General features: G+C 40.3%; 1 protein-coding gene across 3 annotated transcripts in view; it reads left to right on the forward strand.

The window, feature by feature from the left end:
* The first annotated feature begins 221 nt into the window (after window positions 1–221).
* NPAS3 (neuronal PAS domain protein 3) overlaps window positions 222–19,130 on the forward strand; it is a 592,022-nt gene continuing 573,113 nt past the window's right edge. For 2 of the 3 annotated variants that reach the window (XM_058025872.1, XM_058025873.1), the window contains exon 1: window positions 222–317. In XM_058025872.1, coding sequence (XP_057881855.1) covers window positions 247–317 — 71 coding nt within the window. In that variant the 5' untranslated portion in view covers window positions 222–246. Of the gene's footprint in view, window positions 318–3,977; window positions 4,220–19,130 lie in introns of those variants that run through there. The other variant, XM_058025874.1, reaches the window with a different exon arrangement.

Consider the following 19,130-nt stretch of genomic DNA (forward strand, 5'->3'; position numbering starts at 1 on the left):
CCAGCCGCTCACATCAAAGCGCCCGTCCTCACTCACAGTGGCCGCCACTCACTAATGGGATTGCAGTGTGCCTGGCTCTGCTGCTGCAGCCGCCGGAGGGAGAGTCGCTGCTGCTGCTGCACCTCTTCGCCGACACTCGCCGGGTGCTGAGCCGCGGGGATGATCAGGATCTTCCCGGATTTCAGCGTGCAGGTGACGGCGGCGGCGGCCGGCGGGGCGGCCGGGGGGGTGCCGGCGGCGCCGGGCATGGGGCGAGCCGGCGCCGCGGCCAACGGCAACCCGCAAAACGTGCAGGGCATCACCTCCTACCAACAACGGTGAGCACCGGCTGGGAGAGGGGTGTGCGCCTCTTCCTGAGGCTCCCTCACTTGCTTTTTCTTTGTGCTTTTGTGTTTCTTTGTTTTCCTTTTTTTTTTTTTTTTTTTTTTTTTTTTTTTTAAATCTCTCATTTCTGTTTGTTGCGGGGTGGGGGGAAAGCTTGGTTGAAGGGGAGGGTATATGTTTTGTTTTGGTTTTTTTTTTTTTTTTTTTACTTTTTAAAAATACAGCATCTTTTAAAATGCACTGAGAAGTAAACACAATCTCCTAGTTTTGTCCTGGATGAGCTGTAAAGCAACAATAGGAAAAAAAAAAAAAAAAGAGAAAGAAAAAAAAAAGTGAGACCCCGGCATCTTAGCTTGGCTGCTGCAAAGTTTGGGATCCCGTCCGCTCATCCTTTCTAAAGAGGAATTTCTCAATGTCAATGCCTTGTGCAAATCCCAGTGTGTGGCAGCCAGGGGGATAATTGATCATGGTATGCTGATTGATAATTTTCTTTCAACCAAGAATGAGTACAATTTTCACTTGGGGTTGCACACTTGCAATTCCACATTGTAGTTTTAACAGTTTTAGCATGTCACCTGTTACTACAGGGAAATTTAGCCGAAACTCTAAATATACTCAGCACTGCTATTTTTTTTCATCTTAAATGCATTCTAATGCAAATGCAGGAAATTCACAGAGTGCGCCTTTAGGAAGCAGAGCGTAGAAAGTTGGCAGTAAGTCATCACGAAGTTTAAAGACATTCCCCATTTGCCCTAACAATTCATCGATATATGCTGATACTAACATGAAGCTTAATTAATTACCTGACATTTCTTTATGTTTCTAAACCTGAAGTCTGAATCTGTTAGTTAGCTTTAACATAAACTTATACTCGTAGCCGAATCCTCAAAAAAAAAAAAAAAAAAAGTAGACTACAACAGATCTACTGAAATCGGAACAAAACGTTTACATTTCTCTCAAAAGGGCACTGCCTCGAGTATTTTGCTTTCAACTATTGCATTAAATTAAATACCGAGAAAAAATGCTGTATAATTTTAAACGTCCTAACTAAACATCCCTATGATGTAAAAGAGAAAAAAAATAGGAAGCTTCAGCATAATATTTCAAACTTAATTAGTTTAGGAGCCAGATTTAGATAACTGACCATTGCCTACTCTGTCGTTCAGCAACTTTTGTGTTGCTTCCCATAGTTTTGATGCCTGTGATTGAAAACGTTTGATGGTAACTTTTGTAGGCTTTATCAAATGAGAGTTAATAGGGAGCTGATACTCCTGAAATAAGCTCTGATGATACCTAAGGACGTTCTTAGCTAAGAAATATTTGAAACTAAGGAGGAGTCTTGTTTTGCTCAAGCAAACACCAAATCCTTCATATACTAAAAAAAAAAAAAGAAAAAAATTTAAAAAAAATTTTGAACGTGAGAGTTATGAAGAACAGATTAAAGTTTCTTTCTTTTTATGGATTCTGTATGATTTTTGTCACTTATGAAATATTTAAATTACAATGGAAACTGACGGACACTTTAACGAGGAAGTACAGGCAGCAATCACAATAGTTTAGTCTGTGAAGTGGGGAAGTCAAGGGTCAGAAATGTCAGATTGGCTTTTAGACAAATGAAAGAGACCTCTGGAGACTTTAAGTTAAACAGAATTATGTAGACAAGGCAGCATACAATTTTTTTAGTACTTCGCGTTTAATAGTTTGGTTCTATCAGTCTGTAATCAGGAAGAAGTTATAAAAGCAATACTTCTCTGACAAACTACTAACACCTCTAATCCAAACAGTGCTTAATAGATATTCAAGTACTTTTACTACCACGAATCCAGACCACTCTGGATGCCTCGCACACTAACCTACGAGAGGAAACATTAATGCCCTTCTTCCAAATTTTCACTTTATATTATGGATGAAACAGCATGGTTTACGTCGGACGATTTTTCTCCGCGCTTTCTCAAAACGCTTAAAATACGGCAGACACGACAACACCTCCTTACTCTATTGCCACAGCCAAGGAGACACCTGTTAACTTCTTCTTTTTTTTTTTTCCCCCTCATTTCGGAGGAGAGCAGACAGCACTGCCGGCCGGGAGCGGCATCTGCTGCTTTGCGTAGGCAGGCAGCCCCCCCAGGCCGCAGCCCCGGTGCCCGCCTTGGCGCCGCCCGGAGCGCAGCGCGGCCCGGTCCGGTCCGGCCCGGTCCCGCGGCTCCCGAGCCCCGGCGGCCCCGAACCGCGGCCGTGTCCCCGTGCCCAGTGACGCCGGCCCGGCTGCCTCCTGTCCTGCGGAAAGGGATCCCCGGGCCCGGTGCCTGGACGGCGCCCCGCAGCCAAACTTCCAGGTGTTCCGCTAACTTGTGCCCCTTGGCTCTGCCCTGCGGCTCGCACACGCCCTCGGCCCCCAGCCTCCTCCCCTGCCCCCAAAAAAACTTTTGGAGTAGTGGCGGAAACGTTTCTCGTGAATAAACGCGGCCGACCTTCGGGGCTTGCCCCTTTCCCCAAGGAAGCCCGTTGGATTTTCCCAGGGAGCAGGATCGGGCCCGGGCATTTGTACTTCCAGGACAGCAGCAGACAACCACAAAGTTACCTTGGAGATGAAAAGCTTTTAGCGAACGAGTAATTTCTTCTATAAGGGCTAGCAGGGCTAGCACCAGGTCCTCCCGGTGTCCTGGAAGGAACGATTAAGGTAGCGGTTTCTTTCGCCCACTCCTTTACTTCATGATTAGTTTCACGATCTCCAATAAAACCGCGCGAAGTGCTACACCCTTTGCCAACAAAGAGGGTTATCGCTTTAAGTTCACATTTCCAGCATTACCCCTTTTTGTCTCGCTGGTACCCGGTGCCCGCTCTCAGGACGTGCGGGCGCCTTCTCGGAGGTGTCTGGGGGATGCGCGGGTTTCCCCCGGCCCGGCCCGTCCGGGCTGGCTCCGGGCACACCCGCGTACGGCCCCGAGGGTCGCAGGGCCCTCGCATCCCCCGGCCCGCTGCTCCCACCCGAGCCTGTCCTCCACCGTGGAAGCCCACGGGTGACACGCTGCCCGTGCCCGGTGTGTTCCCGCCGCGCTTCTGCGCCCGCGGTGTTGGAGAGACAGTCCCTGCCTCCGCCTGCTCCTCTTCGCCGCTGGAGCCCAGACTCCAGAGGAAGAAAGTGTGCGAAACTGCAACTGAGTGGCGTTGTTGCGCCGGCAGCAGAGGCTGTGTCCCCTGCACGCAGAGCGGGAGCGGAGCTGGGAAAGCAGCTGGAAAATGCCCAGAAATACTTTCACAGCGGTCAAGCCCGGAGATCCCTGACACCCCTCCTTCCCTCCCCCGCCCCCGCCCCGCCAGCCCCATGGCCTGGCACCCCGCGTAGCCCGGCCCGCGGGCGCGGGGGTGTGTGAGCGAGTGTGCGAGAGTGCGTGTGCGTGCGTGTGTGTGAGAGAGTGTGTGTGTCTGTGTGTGTGCGTGTGTGTGTGCGTGTGCCGCACCTGCCGGGCGATGCCAGCGGCCGGGCTGCCCGCCGGGGCTGCGCCGCGGCTCGCTCTTCCCGCCGCCGCCGCCGGCCGCCGCCGCTGCCTGCGCTGGGCATGTCTCTGGGGCCGGCGGGGCCCCGGCTCCCTCCGCTCCTCGGCTTATGGACGGCGGCAGCGGCAGCAGCAGCGCTAGCAAGCGAGCGAGCGAGCAACCTGCACCAGGACTACGCGGAGGAGTGGGAGCCCGCGATGCTTTGGCCTCAGTACTTTTCCTTAGCCTGTCTGGCTAACCGGGGCCATTGCTGCCGCCGCTGCTGCTGCTAGACACACAACACACACCAACATCAGGAGGGGGAAAAGTAAGGGAGAGAGGAGAAAAAAAAAAAAAATCCCAGGAAGATGGCGCCCACCAAGCCAAGCTTTCAGCAGGATCCTTCCAGGCGAGAACGGTAACACTTTCTCTTTATTGAACCTGCAGCAGCAGCAGCAGCAGCCGCCGCAGCAGCGCCGGGCCGGGCCAAGCCGCCGGCGCCGGGGGCCGGGGCTGGCTGCCATGCCGGGGTGGGGGGACCTGCCGCCGGCACCCGCCGCTCGCACAGCCGGGCACCGTGAGTTCCTCCTAGTGCGCACCGCCAGCCGCACGCACACACGCACACACACAAGCACACACACACACGCACACACACTCAGAACAAGCCGCGCAGCAGCGGCCCCGCTCCGGTGGCCGCACCGCCGCGGTGCCGGAGCCGGTGCTTGGCGGGGCGCGTTGTGGAGCGGGCGCGCGTGTGTGAGTGTGTGTGTGTGTATGTGAGTGTGTGTGAGTGTGTGTGTGTGTGCCGGGAGGCCCCCCCGGCGGCCCCCGCCGCTCGGCGGCCCTGGGGCGCCGCGCCAGGCCCGGCGTTCCGGGCGGAGGGGCCGGCCCCGCCGGTGCGGTTCAAGTGCGGCTAGGCCGGAGCGGGGGGGGCGCCGCCAGCTGCGCCCGCGGGGCTGCCCGGCCCGGCCCCCCCGCCCCAACGCCGCCGTGCCGGGCGCGGGTGCCCGCGGCCCCCGGGGCGCGCAGAGCGGAGCCGAGCGCGGGCGGGCGGGCACGGAGGCGGTGCGCGGGGTCCGGGCAGGGAGGCGGGGGGATCGCGCTGCCCCCCCGCGTGGGTCCCGGCCCGCCGCCTGCCCCATGTACTTTTGTTGGGAGAGAGTGCTTGTGATTAATGTGCTCTGCTGGTGACACGAATTGCCCGTAGCGGATTTGTTCTAGTAAAGTGAATCTTTCTAGAAGTGACTGGTAGGAGACAAGAGTACAAGTTCATGTGATGTTACTTTGTGATTCTTACAAAAGTATTCAAAGCTCCATTGCTACACTGCGACGAGATATATGCCCAGAAGAAGAGCAGCCAGAGGGTTTGGGGTGGGCTCTTTCCCTCCCGCCCCCTTTAGCGTTACAAGTGAACTTGAGTGTGAGGGGTGAGAAAGGTTCCTGGCTAGATAGAAAAATGAAAATTACCATTTAGATAGCCCTTAAAAGTAGATGGATCATGTGTTAGTCGGTGTATATTTCGCAGCACAAATAAGTCTGAACAATATATAAGCAAAAGTACTTCAGCCTTAATTTCATACTTGCATATTTTAGAATGATCAGCGTTTGTAGTACAGCTTCCAAACACCACAGATTTTGTCTAAGTAGCTGTAGCATTTTTCCTAAGAAAGCAGACTGCGTGGTATAAAAAGCCTATATATCTCATATTTCCCACTGAAGTGTTAGTGTGCTTGTCTTGGATGCATTAGTGTTAACTGTTGCATTTTGACAAGGCTATGTTGATATGTAGCAAAATTAGGAGATACACGTAATGGGAAAACAGTGCATCCTCAGATGTCAATGACTTAACTACAGATTTTCATTTTCAACTATAAACGTTTTTTTTAATCTTCCTTCCAGTGGCTGCAAAGGTGTTTCTACTGTGTTAATAACACTTAAAGCAGCAGGTTTTTCTCCTGCAGAATTCTTTGTTGGAAAAACAATTCATATGAATAAGTCCTGTTCCCCCACAACAAACAATTCTGCTGTCTTCTTTCTGAGAATGTTACTATATTAGTGCTAAGTGTATTTGCCAGGATAGCTTCAGTAATCTCTCCAGCAGAAGCATATTTGTGTGCCATTTTGGGAATTTCTCTGAGATAGGAATCTTGAAGATAGAATTAATTTCTAGGGGAAACTTCATAGCCTGTGCATGAGTGCTTTCTTTATCACCTGTCTCCATTTGGCATTCGGAGAAGGTAAATCAAAGTGCGCGATTTGTTATTCTGCTCCACTTGAGAGCTGAACTAAATAACACTTGGTCTGAAATTCTGATTGAAGTTGTAGGAGGATATACTGTATTTAATTTAATGCCCTTTAATAGCATCTTCTTGTTCAGCTCTGATGCTGTCATTTTAAAGGTTGGATCGGAGTAGTTTTTCCCTGTAGGGAGTGGGAGGTGTAATCATTTCAGGGGAAAAGGTAGTCTAAATTCCTAGAACACTAATAGCCACAAACTTGGCCTAGTGTCCAAGAAGTTGGTTTTTGCCCTTAGGGTTCACTTTGTTGTCACTCTGTACAGTGTTCTGGATAGTTTAGGTTCAAGTATTGCATGTAGAATTGATGACATTTTTTGTAGCAAAAATAATGTTAGTCTGTTTATTCCTTAAAGTTTTGGAGAAAATGGATCAATGCTTCAATAAACAGATACTGATGTACATTTTATTAAAAGTTGGGTAATGTGCTCATGAAGTCTTGCATGTAACTATTTTAGCTGTCTTTGTACACATCCTTTCATCTGTGGGAACCAAGATGTTTGAAATACAGGAGCATATCACTTACTGAAAGGGTTTTGCAGTGTCATAGCTACTGCTTCAGTAAAGTAGTTGTCAGGATTAAGAATCCTCTAAATTAATTTTGTGTACATTGTTTTTCAGTCTTCACTACCGCAGGTATTTAGATAGATTGTGTTACATTTTTTCAAGCAAAAAGTTGTGCTTACAAAACAGATGTAAAAAGTAGTAGTCTCTGATGTAAACAGGCACTTGAACAGTTTTGAAACTTTTTTCACCTGTTTAGGATCTTAAAAGGATATATGAAAGTTACACACTTACATTTGTTTGATTTTCTTTTAAACTGTGAGTGTTAGCAAATTTTACAGTTACAGCAACAGTTTAGTTTTTTCAACACCCAAGAAAATGAAATAGACAGAAGTGCCATGCATATGATATGCCAGCATTGATTTGTATAGCATATCATAATATTAGAGTGTTATTGGTTCAAAGTGAAAGAGAAAAAACCTTTATTTTGGCACTTTTTCTAGAGCATGAGCTTAAACATAGCAGTGATAAATGATGATATGCATTGTCTAACACTTGCTTTTATATAAATAGCTCCAGAAGATTGCTTAAATGATAATCGAAAATATGAAATAGGGTGGCCTTCATATCACAAGGCCAAGGGTCTACAAATGGAAAAACTGAAATAATGAAATATTTCCAAGGCAACAGACTGTCAACAAGAACAGTAATGCATGGGCATATCATAGAGCTACCAGAGAGGATATTAGATCTTATAGCTCTAGAGCCAGGAGTTATAATGACCTTTATTAAATAGAGCCCTCCCACATTACAACAATCTTTCTGATTTCTGATTTATGGATTAGCAGTCATACTAGTCTTCATAATTTGAAACAATTCTACCCACCATATTTGATTTGCTGCATTTTTCTCCACTGGAATCGTACATTATTTAGAGCTTACATGAGAGTATTGATCAACAAAACTTATATTAGGTATTTTCAGTAACTAATGGGATTCTGAATAACAAGGTTTTGTCTGCAGCACTGTTTTTACATTCTTTACCTACATACAGCACAATTGTTTTTTTCTTACAAACTATATCCAGTTAGCTTGTTTTTTAACAGTTTGATGGCATTATATTCTAATGCTATACTACAAGTTACAAATAATTGGAGAATTTTGTTAACAGATTAGTACAACACTTAGAGCCATAGGTGTTTTTAAGAGAATATGAGAATCTATTGTCAGTACCCATCTCTTTTTATTAGCATCCCACTTGAATTTCAGAGTCTAATATACTGGCAATTTCAAATCGCATTTGTTTGAAACTTGGCACACAAGTTGCCAGCCCAGATGGGAATTTTACTGCAAGAGTGATGTAAAAACAGTTGTTGAAAATTGACATTCTAGGTGTTAGTTTCATCACCATACTTCCTAAAAAGTTAAGTGTGTTTAATTTTTTTTTGTTTCATAAAATGGTCTTTATAACAATATCATATTTACTGGAAAATGTATTCTAAGATAAGAATTTTGAGTAACTGATACTGATCATGAAAACTATTACCATTTTATTAACATTTTTGGAATTATTTTTCTCTCACTGAGGTCAGTAGAATTAAGCCATTTAATCAATGTGGCAAAAGTTCATTTGTTAGCAATTAAGTAACTGTTTACTGTTATGAAACCATTTCCTGAAATCTCATCTCATGTGAATAAACCTTACATTCAGCTATTCCATCAGATCAATTTTATATTATTATCAGCAGTAGCTCTTGCAGGTATGAAAGCACCTCGGGTTTTCAGCATAGTCATGTCGGCATAGTCATAGCATATTTTATAATGAATCAAACAAACTTGTTCTGCAGGATGTAACCCTGGAAATCTGTTTACATATGCTTAACATAGGATATTTTTAAGGTACATGGCAAAGACTGCATTTTCACCCAGTAGTTTGTTTCTTTGGTCTGTTTGCATATCCTTAATGTTTGGCTTTTTGTTTTTTTTTTTAAGAAGCTGCCAAAGATTTAAGGCCATGAGATGAAATGTTTTGAAAATTCATTTCAAAAGAATTAATTTTTTTCAGAATAGGCAGTTTCTTTCTATGTAATATTTATAAGGCTACTGTATGTTATCTTTAACATACAAAATCCCATTAGTGTGAATGAGGTGTGCGACTTTTTGTTTAATAGGACTTTGCATAATAAGGATAATTTGTAATAATATTGTATTTTGCTGCATAAGAAGATGTGCCATAGTAAGAATATAATAGTTGCTGCCACGTCTTATATGACTAGAGCATTGTTCTGTGACTAGCTCAAGCAGTGGTTTTGCAATACACAAAGTCCTAGTCGAATGAATAGGACCGTTGTGCCATTCATTTGAACAGGACTTTGAGTAGTACAAATATTCGTTAATTTTGTATGCCACAGAAGTATATTACACAGGACAAAGAAGGTACAGTAAGGGTAGGATAGTATTTGTGTCTCTAACTTGGCAGAACTGGACCCTGTCTTTGGGAGAATATTAAGTTCGAGTTGTACCTTAATCTTTAGAAAAGTCCCAAATGAAATTATGTGCACAATTAAAGTATACTACAGAGAATCCCAAGCAAGGATAAAAGTATTTTTAACATATAATTTAATAGATGTGAATTTTTCCTGAGAGAGATAGCAATGACAAATGTACTTAGTGAGAGGAGGAGTGAACTCTGCCTCTGTGTGTTATTGTAAACGCGAAAGTCTCGAGATTGTCGAGTAAAAGCGGAGTGATTCTCAAGGAGATCCTGATCCCAGCCTGCTGCAGACAGATGCTGAGAGTTATGCCAGCCCTTACCCAGCACTACATGCAGGCGAGAGCCAGGCACATTAAAGAACAAGTGATATGTTACAAAGAATTTGAAACAGATTACTGAAAGCAGAGTTGTGAAGATTTTCTTACTAAGGCTATTTTCCCAGAATTTCTTGTATGCATTTTGGACTTTCACTGTTCTGTCATGTTCTGTCATTTGTCTATTCTGGGGAACTCCTCATTGATGTCAGCCAATGTCTGAAGAAGACTTTAATATTAATATTGAGTATTTCTGTAGGTATACTTCTTTATTTGGCTTCGCATGCTTCGAAAGGTCTGAAAATGCTGTTCTACATGCTTTACTGATGAGATAGTTACACACAAAAAATTCTTGAGAACTAGCAGAAGTGGCAAAAGATGTCAATGTTAGCACTAGGAATAAAATTCCAGCCCCCATTTTGACTGTGTATTCAAAGATTACACTGCCTTCATTAGAGGGATTTACATTTCTTTTACAGGCAAAACCTCCACTGAAATAAAGTGCTTTCAGAGAATGGCTTGATTGCAATTTAAAATTAGCTGTTAGCTTGATATATAATAGAAGTTCAACACTTATGTTAAATAATTTAAGTGGAAAAGTACTGTTCCATTACCTGCAGGCATGTTAGGTTTACATATGTATATAGTGAACTTAGGGGATATAGTCAGAATAATATGTATGTATGTAATCTACGATAATGTCCCAGGGGCTTGGATTTTCTGAAGAGCCTGTTGGATTTAGGCATTCAACACATACTGCATTTTAGTGAAATATGGGTACCTAAATTCTATAAGCTCCCTTTAAGATACTTGCCTGGGAATTTTGTCTCCAACAGAAATTGAGAACAGGCTTCATTAGACATTACATTGTTTTAAGCTGAATTTTATTGTGTAATGAATAGTCTTTGAACAGTCATTTTGGATGAAACTCTAAAGGGTTATAGTTTTGCTGAAATTTAGGCACAGACCTGTGTATTTATATATCAGAACTCTGTATTTACATAGTAGAATAGGGGATGGGGGATATTCTTTCCCTCTTGCTTAAATGAAAGTCATGCACAAATTCACATTTACAATCAGTTTACTCACAACCTAGACTTATATGAGTTAGATACCAAAGCTGTAGTTCATTTAGCAAAAGTATAATGCACCAAATTCTAGAAAAATGTTTGTTTAAAAGCTGTTTTTTCTTGGAGATGATGGGAAGCAGAATTTTTAACTTTGTGGGAAAAAAATGTAAGTGGGCAGTTTTCACAGGTCAAGGTTGAGGTCAATAGAAAGAACTGAGTGACTGAATCTGTGCAGTGCTGGCAGCAGGATTAAAAAAGGGAAAAAGTATTGAGAAAAAAAAAATAAGAGAATAGCTGCCAGTGGTACTTATCCTTCAACCTTCACAGCTGAAAAAAAAGTAGCTGATTTTATTTGTCTGACTATAGTTAGATGTAGGATTGGCATGTTTGCTTCACCTTTGCATAAATTGCTAACAGTATGGACAGGAGGTTCTCAAAAAGAACTGCATTTTAAAAAACAAACCTGTTTTCTCTTGCTAAGTAACAAACAGAAGATGAACATAAAAAGAAAAACAAGCACTTTGGGCTAATTTATCTATTCATTCCTTCTGAGCTGCTGTTCAGTTTTACAACAAAACTTATATTTCTTGGGAAAAATCAAAAGTGCAGTAATTTTTTCCATTGGCTGAATGAGCTAGATAAATGGTACTCAAGTAGTTGTTTGCAGAATCCAAGTAGTTTACTAAAGTATCTTAATTAATTGGATGTTCACTTTAATAGTGAGGTTTCCTGTTTGTAGGCAGTGCTCTGTAACAAGAACTTATATTTGATGCATAAATGATACATATGGTTTCAGAAGGCCTATATTTATTCAAGATCTATTTTTACTAAACAACTGTTTCAGATTAACAAACAACAGGAAGTAAATGGAGGTGACAGAAAATAGACTTCAGATGAGAAGCATGATAGAGAAGATACAGCTGATTCCAGATCTGTCAAACATATATGCTCTTTCTTTTATCAATCACTCTATTTATGCTCACATTTCCTAGCTAAGAGATGCTGTCTTTCCTTTGAGTGGTTTTTTCTATAATGATTTTCCTCTTCATTCCTTTTTAATAGGAAGAAAAATGCTTCTCTACAGAACTGCACTTTTGAAATTGATATTCCATGCTTTTTAAGAGTAGTATTTCAGTTTTTTTGGTATCACTTTCAAAAACCAGAACAGGAGACTGCAGGATGTAGCAAACATTGCAAATCTCCTTTACTTTCCCCCCAGATTGTTTGACGTACTGAATGTCTATATTTAGGAGCAGCCAGTATTTAGATTATGGATTTAGAATTCCTTTAGGAGTGATTTTTTAAAAAAATGTTTATTATGGTGCTACTGCAAAAAAAAAAACAAAAACAAAAACAAAGAGATTTAAGTTCTATCCATTACTTGTTTCTTGTGGAGATTATAATTTATTGCAATATTTGTTTAATTCAAATGGGAAAAAAGTCCAACGTGATTAAGGGAAAAAATGTGTTTTAACTGACAGAAAATGGAAAGTTACTTCGCCTGAAAAGCTAAATTAGAGTCCTTCAGTATTTATTCTTCTTACTATGCTTCTATTACTTATGCTTCTTACTAATTATGAGGAAAACTTTAAAGGATTTTCCATTGACTTATATACATGTATACTGCAAAGTGCAGGCATGTGTTGTATATTAGATAGATACAGAATATGTATTTCCTTGAAAGGAAATAATTCTAGTTGCTCATCTTCAGCAAGCTATGTCTTACTTTATCTAAAGTTGAATGTGAATACATGTACTGGAATGGAGATTTTCTTTTCTTGTAATGCTGTGAGCAAAAAGTAGGCTCATCTTTTTTTTCTTTTTTCTTTTTTTTCCCTTTTTTTTCTCCTCATTTTTATTGTTCTGTGTAAATGTAATTTGTTAATCCTGTGAAATTTGTCATAGATAAATTTGCTTGGATTATCTTGTCACCACCGTATCTGCATTCTTTTGTTCATTGCTTATTCATAATTTAACAGTCTGGCAGTGAGCCTTTTTGGGATGCTCACAAAAGATATATGACCTCTACCAGCTGCTACTATAACCTGCAGAATGCACAGCAAGACATTAGAAACGTGAGGATTCCTCTACTGATTAAAGTGCTCTTCATTTAAACAGTCTGTTCATAAGAATCTCAGGAATCTTTGTGGATAGCAATCTTGATTTTTCTTTTCTCACAAAATTATTTCTAACATTTTGTTCTGAAGGGAAAACTAACATTGAACCTTAACATGGTGATGCTTAGCTCTCAGATGGACTAATGGAAATTAAATCCCTCATTATATATGTCTGTGTATACATAAATGTGTGTATTTACACATTTTCGTACCTGTACCAGGCTCTATCTATGCATGTGTACATATATGTGTATTTCCTGCAGTTTTACAGTGGAATAAATTAGTGCCCATGTGTGCGTGTGCTATTTTAAAACTAACTCATCTATTAGGATATTTTTTAGCACATATTACTATGCAGTACTAATTTACAGAAGAGTTATCCAATTTAACCCTGCTTTAGCCCTAGTGTCTTACAGACCTTATTGTGTAAATACTCAACATTATACAGTACATGAAAGACATTAAATATAATGTTACTTGAAGTGTAACAACATTTTAGATTTTCATTATTCTCCTGGCTCAGTTTAGCATATAAATTTTTCCCTTTTTCACTTATTTTTTCTTCTTATCTGCAGATCAGCTTGTGAGTAATGGCTAGTTTTTACCCCCTTTGTGCTGGCACATGATTATAGTTCAAAATAATTCATTGCTAATCCAGGCAGTATTGGTTCATCTCCATCACTTTGTTTTGTGATTAGAGCCTCGGGCCTGTAAGAACATCCTTCTGCACAGTTTTCTATCCTGATTTTCTTTGACTGCATCCCATTTTTTAAGTAGTTCTATCATTACTGCTCACCTACCGATCGTATTTAATTTTTAAAAATGTATCAGTTAAAAGAAATTAACATTTTGTGGGGTTATTTTTCCAGGGTTTATGAAAAATATTTTTTTTCCATTGCAGTAAGTTTCCAGCAGTGGTGTGTATAGGTCTTGGTTCATCTCAGCTGATGATGGAAATCTGACTTGAGTTTCTCATTTTTCCTTAGCAGTCTGAATTTCCTCTCTACTTACTTACATTAGGTGCCTCAAGAAGTCCAGAATCTTAAAAGGAAACACTTTCTTTCTTGAAACAGACTGCAATAGAATAGAAATTACTGTCTTGTCATTTTCAACACAACATTTCAAGCAGAGCTGGCGTAAAATAAAGCTGACAGAGGAACTTCTAAAATATATAGGGTGTGATCCTCCTCTGATCACTGTGGTTGAAGTTTCTGTTTATTGGGTCAGATATGAACTGATGTGACATTAGAATGGGGCTTATGTGATATAATGATATTGTACTTTGATCAGATTTACATTGAATATTTCCAGATTTTGAAGATAATCCATAATTTTATTTTACATCAAAAGATGCTAATTTCATGAGAAGGTCATCTAAAAGATTTTTCAAGACTTTGTTTCAGCATTGAGTAGTCCTGTGTTCCTTTTAATAATTACTTTCATCTCATTGTAGCCGTGTGTTTGAAAGTGTAGGTCAATAAGGATGATCGCATTCAGAATTTCATGATCTGTGTAGTGGAACAAATTGAAAGCAAAGCCTGTATCAATCACTGTGAAGGGAGGGTTAATTGTTACTGCTTCTCAAGCCTCTGGACAGATAAACCAGTAATGAAATACTTATTGCTCTGATATGTGAATGGTTAAGGATGAAACAATGGAAACAGAAGCAGTCTTCAAAGATAACAAAAACCCAAACCAAAACAAAACAACCCCCCCCCCCAAAAGAAAAAAAAAACCCAAACAAAAAAAAAAAAAAAGGCAAAGAAAAAGAATATTTTGGACTAAAGTAAGATACTATATATGCTGTGTATGAACATCTTGAAAGTAATTTTGTTTTCATCTAATAGAGCCTTCTAGGAATGGTGTAAGACAGTAGAATGTATAAGGTTTCTAAAGCAGAAATAAAACATCAATTTTACAGCTTTTATTATGCAAACAATTTAAAAGGTTTTACATTAAGCCTGGACCTCAGGTAAAAGTGACATTTCTACATTGAATGCTTTCTTTTCTTTTCTCTGTTTTAATTTGTGGTACCTTAAAGTGTTTATTTCTTTTCTTTCTTTAAAAACACAGCTGTACTTACTAAATCAAGTATGTTTTATTTTCATGTGATGTTGTTTTAAAGCATTTTGCCTACAGCGAAGCAGGACTCTAAAAGACTGTTTAAAGATAGAAACAGAAAAATAAAAATAAGTGCAAAACCAAATTACGATACTACAGTAAATATTTAACTATTTCTAGATTGTGAACTTAACATTTTAAACATCTGTTAGTTACTTATATGTTGAAATATATGCAAAAATATTTAGCCAAATTGAAGTCTTAGGCCCATGACAATCATCTCAACACAGTGGGTAGTTCTGAAAATTAATGAGAATGATAATACTGTAAAGACTGTTCCAGAGTTTGCCCAAATTCATTATCTAAGACTCTTGTTAAGAACATCTCAAAGAATTTTAACCAGGAAAATATATTAATGGTTCAAAAGCATTTTTCAAAATGGTGATTTATAAAAGTATAATGGAATTATATATGCAAGAGCTGTAGTTAGAAACACAAATAACACAGGAGCAGCACATTATGAAGGAACATTTTCCAATAGCTAGAGTACTTGGCTTTGATTTTGTCCGTAGGTGTCAAGGTTTCCTTAACAATTTATATTTTGAGATGAATGAAATGAAAAATTCTAGGCAACTTATAAAAAGAATTTTTTTTGTCTCATTGTTAGCTACTTAATGAGGCCTAGAGCTGCTTAAAAGCTAAGGAAAGTAATTAATAATTTTAGAACTTGTATAAACATCTTTTAGCACTTCGAAACATCGAAAAGCACTTTCAGGAGGAAGGGTGATGAGACACATCTTTAGATTTCTCTTCAGAATGTTAAGAATTTCCTGTTGCCTGTTTCCTGATGGGATTGATGCAGCTGTGTATCATATGGAATGAAAGAGGAACCAAGTGCCTGACTTTGTTTTATTCAAGTCTTCACTTAAGAAAATGTATGTGTTGATTTTAGCTCTTTATTCAACACATTGCTGATATGAATGCTATACACAAAATTGCCCAAATGGGAGCTAATTATAATTAATTTATCTTTTTTCTAAAGGATAGAAAATGTTAATAAATAAAGTATATCAGTTAGAATGGTGGTGGGTTTTGTTTTTTTCCCTTTTTCTTTGCTGTGTGCAATGAAAAAGAGAGAGCTTGGAAGATTACTGTTATTTCCATTTGTATTTTCAGAAGTAGTTGGTGTATAGAAGGATCTGTGAGTATTTGCATGTGCATGCGTCATTGTTGGAAAACAAGTTAGTTTATAGAGTTTCTTACTCATTTTGGCTGTTGTGCAATCACACAGCCCATGTACAAAACATCTTTCCTGGGAGGTGTGAATGCAAAATAGAGAGGAATAGGAGGATCAAAAAAATTTAAGTAGTTATTTTGTTCTAGCCTGTTCCACTTCACTGACCAATTCTTTGAAGACAATCCAGGGTGGGAAACTGTACTTGTTAATTTTTTTGTTAATTTCCTTCTCTGGCAAGGGAAAGCTTAGCAGAAGATGGCAGATGTGGTTGACTGATCTGGAATGGGTCACAAAAGGTGATGCAGATCCATAGCAGCGGGGCCGCCCTTCCGCTTGTGTCCCGGTTCCTGGTGGAGCCTCGCAAAGCTACTCACCTCCAGTTGGAATTCATAATAGCTCAGGTCAATATGATCTTCTTCTCAGAGACTGTATAAGGCAAATTCAGTTGCTAAATGAAAGCCCTGGGTATTGCAATACTCTGAGTAAAGCAGCTTCTCAGCATCCTGCCACGGCCCTGTGCTGCTGAAGCAGGAGCAGGCACAGTGCAGAGTGCATGGCAGCGATGGGCAGTAGCACTAAGGGCATGCCGAAAGGCAGAGCACAGGCACTTGTGAATCACTTCTGAGACTGTCTCTCCTAGCAAGATATGGACTTCTAAAGATCACTTTAGTAATTGTAAATTGCACTTCAAATCTTAAGCTTTGATTGTCTCAGTCTGCCAGCCAGCTGTGAAAACATTTGACCATGTCCCTGTTCTTTCTGCCCTGTGACTTCTTGGCAAATGTCATCTTTCTGCTGCTTTTGGATACTTTGATCACTTCTTCAGCATATCTTTTGGAGGATCTTTCTCATTCATTACCCAGCTTTGTGTGGGAGTTCTGCAACATGCTGTCTCTCAACCGCCCCCTTTTTTCCCCCTTATTCTGCTGTTCATCTTTGCATAATCTTATGTGGAAAGACAATTTAAGTATCATCTCTTTGCAGATGATTCATAGGCTTATGGTATATCTATCTCAATGAAAATGTAGTCTTGCTTCTCTGTCATCTCCTTATTGCCTATCTTAGATTCCCTTAGTCAAAACAGATCTCCTAGAGTTCTTTACAAGCCCTCCATCTACTTTTCAAGTTAACATTGCTATATTGCCTGTTAGGAGAGGTCTGTAATTTGGCAGTCTCACTGCTACAGACCTCTTCCTTGTAGCACAGTAGTTAAAAAGGCAAATAGATTATTTGGTGTGAGTAGGAAAGAAATAGAAAAACAAACTGAAAGCATTCCATAAATCCAGTGTGTGAAATCTATCTGTAGTGTGTATTTTTCTTTTCATTATTTCAAAAAAGATACTGTAGTTTGAGATAAGGGCATAAAGGCTGATGAGATAGATGGAAGCAGTTTTGCCAGAGGAAGAGTTAAAATAAAATACTTCCTCTTGGAAAAGAGATGACTGAGCAAGGCCTCAAGAACGTAGTTGGGGAACAAGTATTCATTAACTTTAATATTATGAGAACAAGGAAACATACTGTGAAATTCTCAGGAAGCATTTTTAAAACATTTGACAGAAGCTGTAATTTTTTTTCTTTTTGTTTTGTTTTCATGACTTTTCTGTGTGCCTTCCTTCCATCCTACCATGTAGCATGCAATTGAATTGCTCAGTGGAATTCCTTGCCAAAGGGTGTTTTAGAGGTCAAAATATGAACAGGCTCAAAAATGCATCAGGCATTACTCTGTTACATCTCTGAGGAGCTGTTAAGTGTGATGGTGATGATGCAACTTGAGGAAGTTTTTACACAGCTGACTGCTGGATGCTGACATGGAATATCATGGGAAGGGATACTCTCTCTGCTATATTGTTTTTTTTACTGACCTAGTGTAACTTTTGTTCTATTCTGAAGTTCTTTGCATTCAGACTGCATCAAAGTCTTGCAGGATTTTTCTGCCTAACATTCCTGCTGTATGCTTTCCTGCCTATTCTTCAGTTAAACACTCATCCTCACTACCATACAGAAATATTTTTTCTCCAGTCCTAACTATCCAGAATTGTCTTACAGAGATCATTTTCAGAATGACAGACTCTCACACTGACCATGTCTTTTATGTCCCCCTAACATCTCTTTTCTGGTATATGAAATATTAGTATTTTGCCCTAAGTTTCAAGTCCTTCTTCACCCAGCTCCATCATACTATTTCCCTTTATCAAGGTTTTCCTTCCAGCTGTAACACCAGCCCTGTTGCCCATTTACTATTTTGCAAACACGCATTTGTTTTATACCTTGTGCTTGGACTAGAATTCCTTTGTAGCATCACTTTTTGGATTCATCTTTCTTCCCAAATTGTTCCTTACTTGAAATGCCTACAAAAGCATCAAGCTACTTCTAACTAGATATCATTTCTTGTGATGCTAGCGGCTGTCATCTTACTGCTTCTAAATATTTTTCTATCTCTTATTTGATACTTGTTCTCTAGGATTTTGGAGGCTCAGGCAGGGGTTTTGTCCTGTGGCACTTGGTTACGTAGTGGATGTGTTAGTACTATTGTTACTGCTGCTAAAATGAGTGTTTTATCAGTGTGCTTGGTTGATCTGGAATTAGGACTTCCTGTAAGAGAAGTGATGTCTTCTAAATGTGCTAAGGTGTGAAAAGCTTTTATGAAATTCAGAGGAGATGGAACAAATTAATGACAGAATGATCCACTGAATGTTACTAAATATATATTTATTCGAGGAAATGCCTGCACTGAAAATTTTTAGATGGAGACTTTGGGTGTGTATTAGATATGCTGTCACTTTTCTTAAGTTGTTCCTTGCAGCTGTTTTTGAGGATTGTTGGAGATGGGATACAGGAAACACTGGTCTGACCCAGTACTCCTGTTCTTGCACTGTTGTGTAGAATGTTTCTGGAAGCTGTAGCAAGTTTCCTTGGTGATTCTCTCACTTAGAAAATTGTTGAAGAAAATGGTCTCAGTTAAATAGTTTTGGCTACCATCATTTTCAGGGCATTTCATGAATGGATATGAGATGTGTCACAGCTTAATTACCCTTCCTACCTAATGTGTTTTTATCTCATGTTGATATGATTAAGGAAGATGTTATTTGGACTGTATGGACAAGGCATCATACCATACAATGCCTAGGAAAAAAAAAGAGTGCCTGCTTTGAAGAGTTCGTAGTTTTAATTGCTGTTTATTCTTCATTTGTTGGAAAGGGTTTGCTGTAACACAGTTAATTTTACACTCCTATTTGAA

This window comes from Melospiza georgiana, chromosome 6, assembly GCF_028018845.1.
Source record: "Melospiza georgiana isolate bMelGeo1 chromosome 6, bMelGeo1.pri, whole genome shotgun sequence".
Classification (NCBI taxonomy): Eukaryota; Metazoa; Chordata; class Aves; order Passeriformes; family Passerellidae; genus Melospiza; species Melospiza georgiana.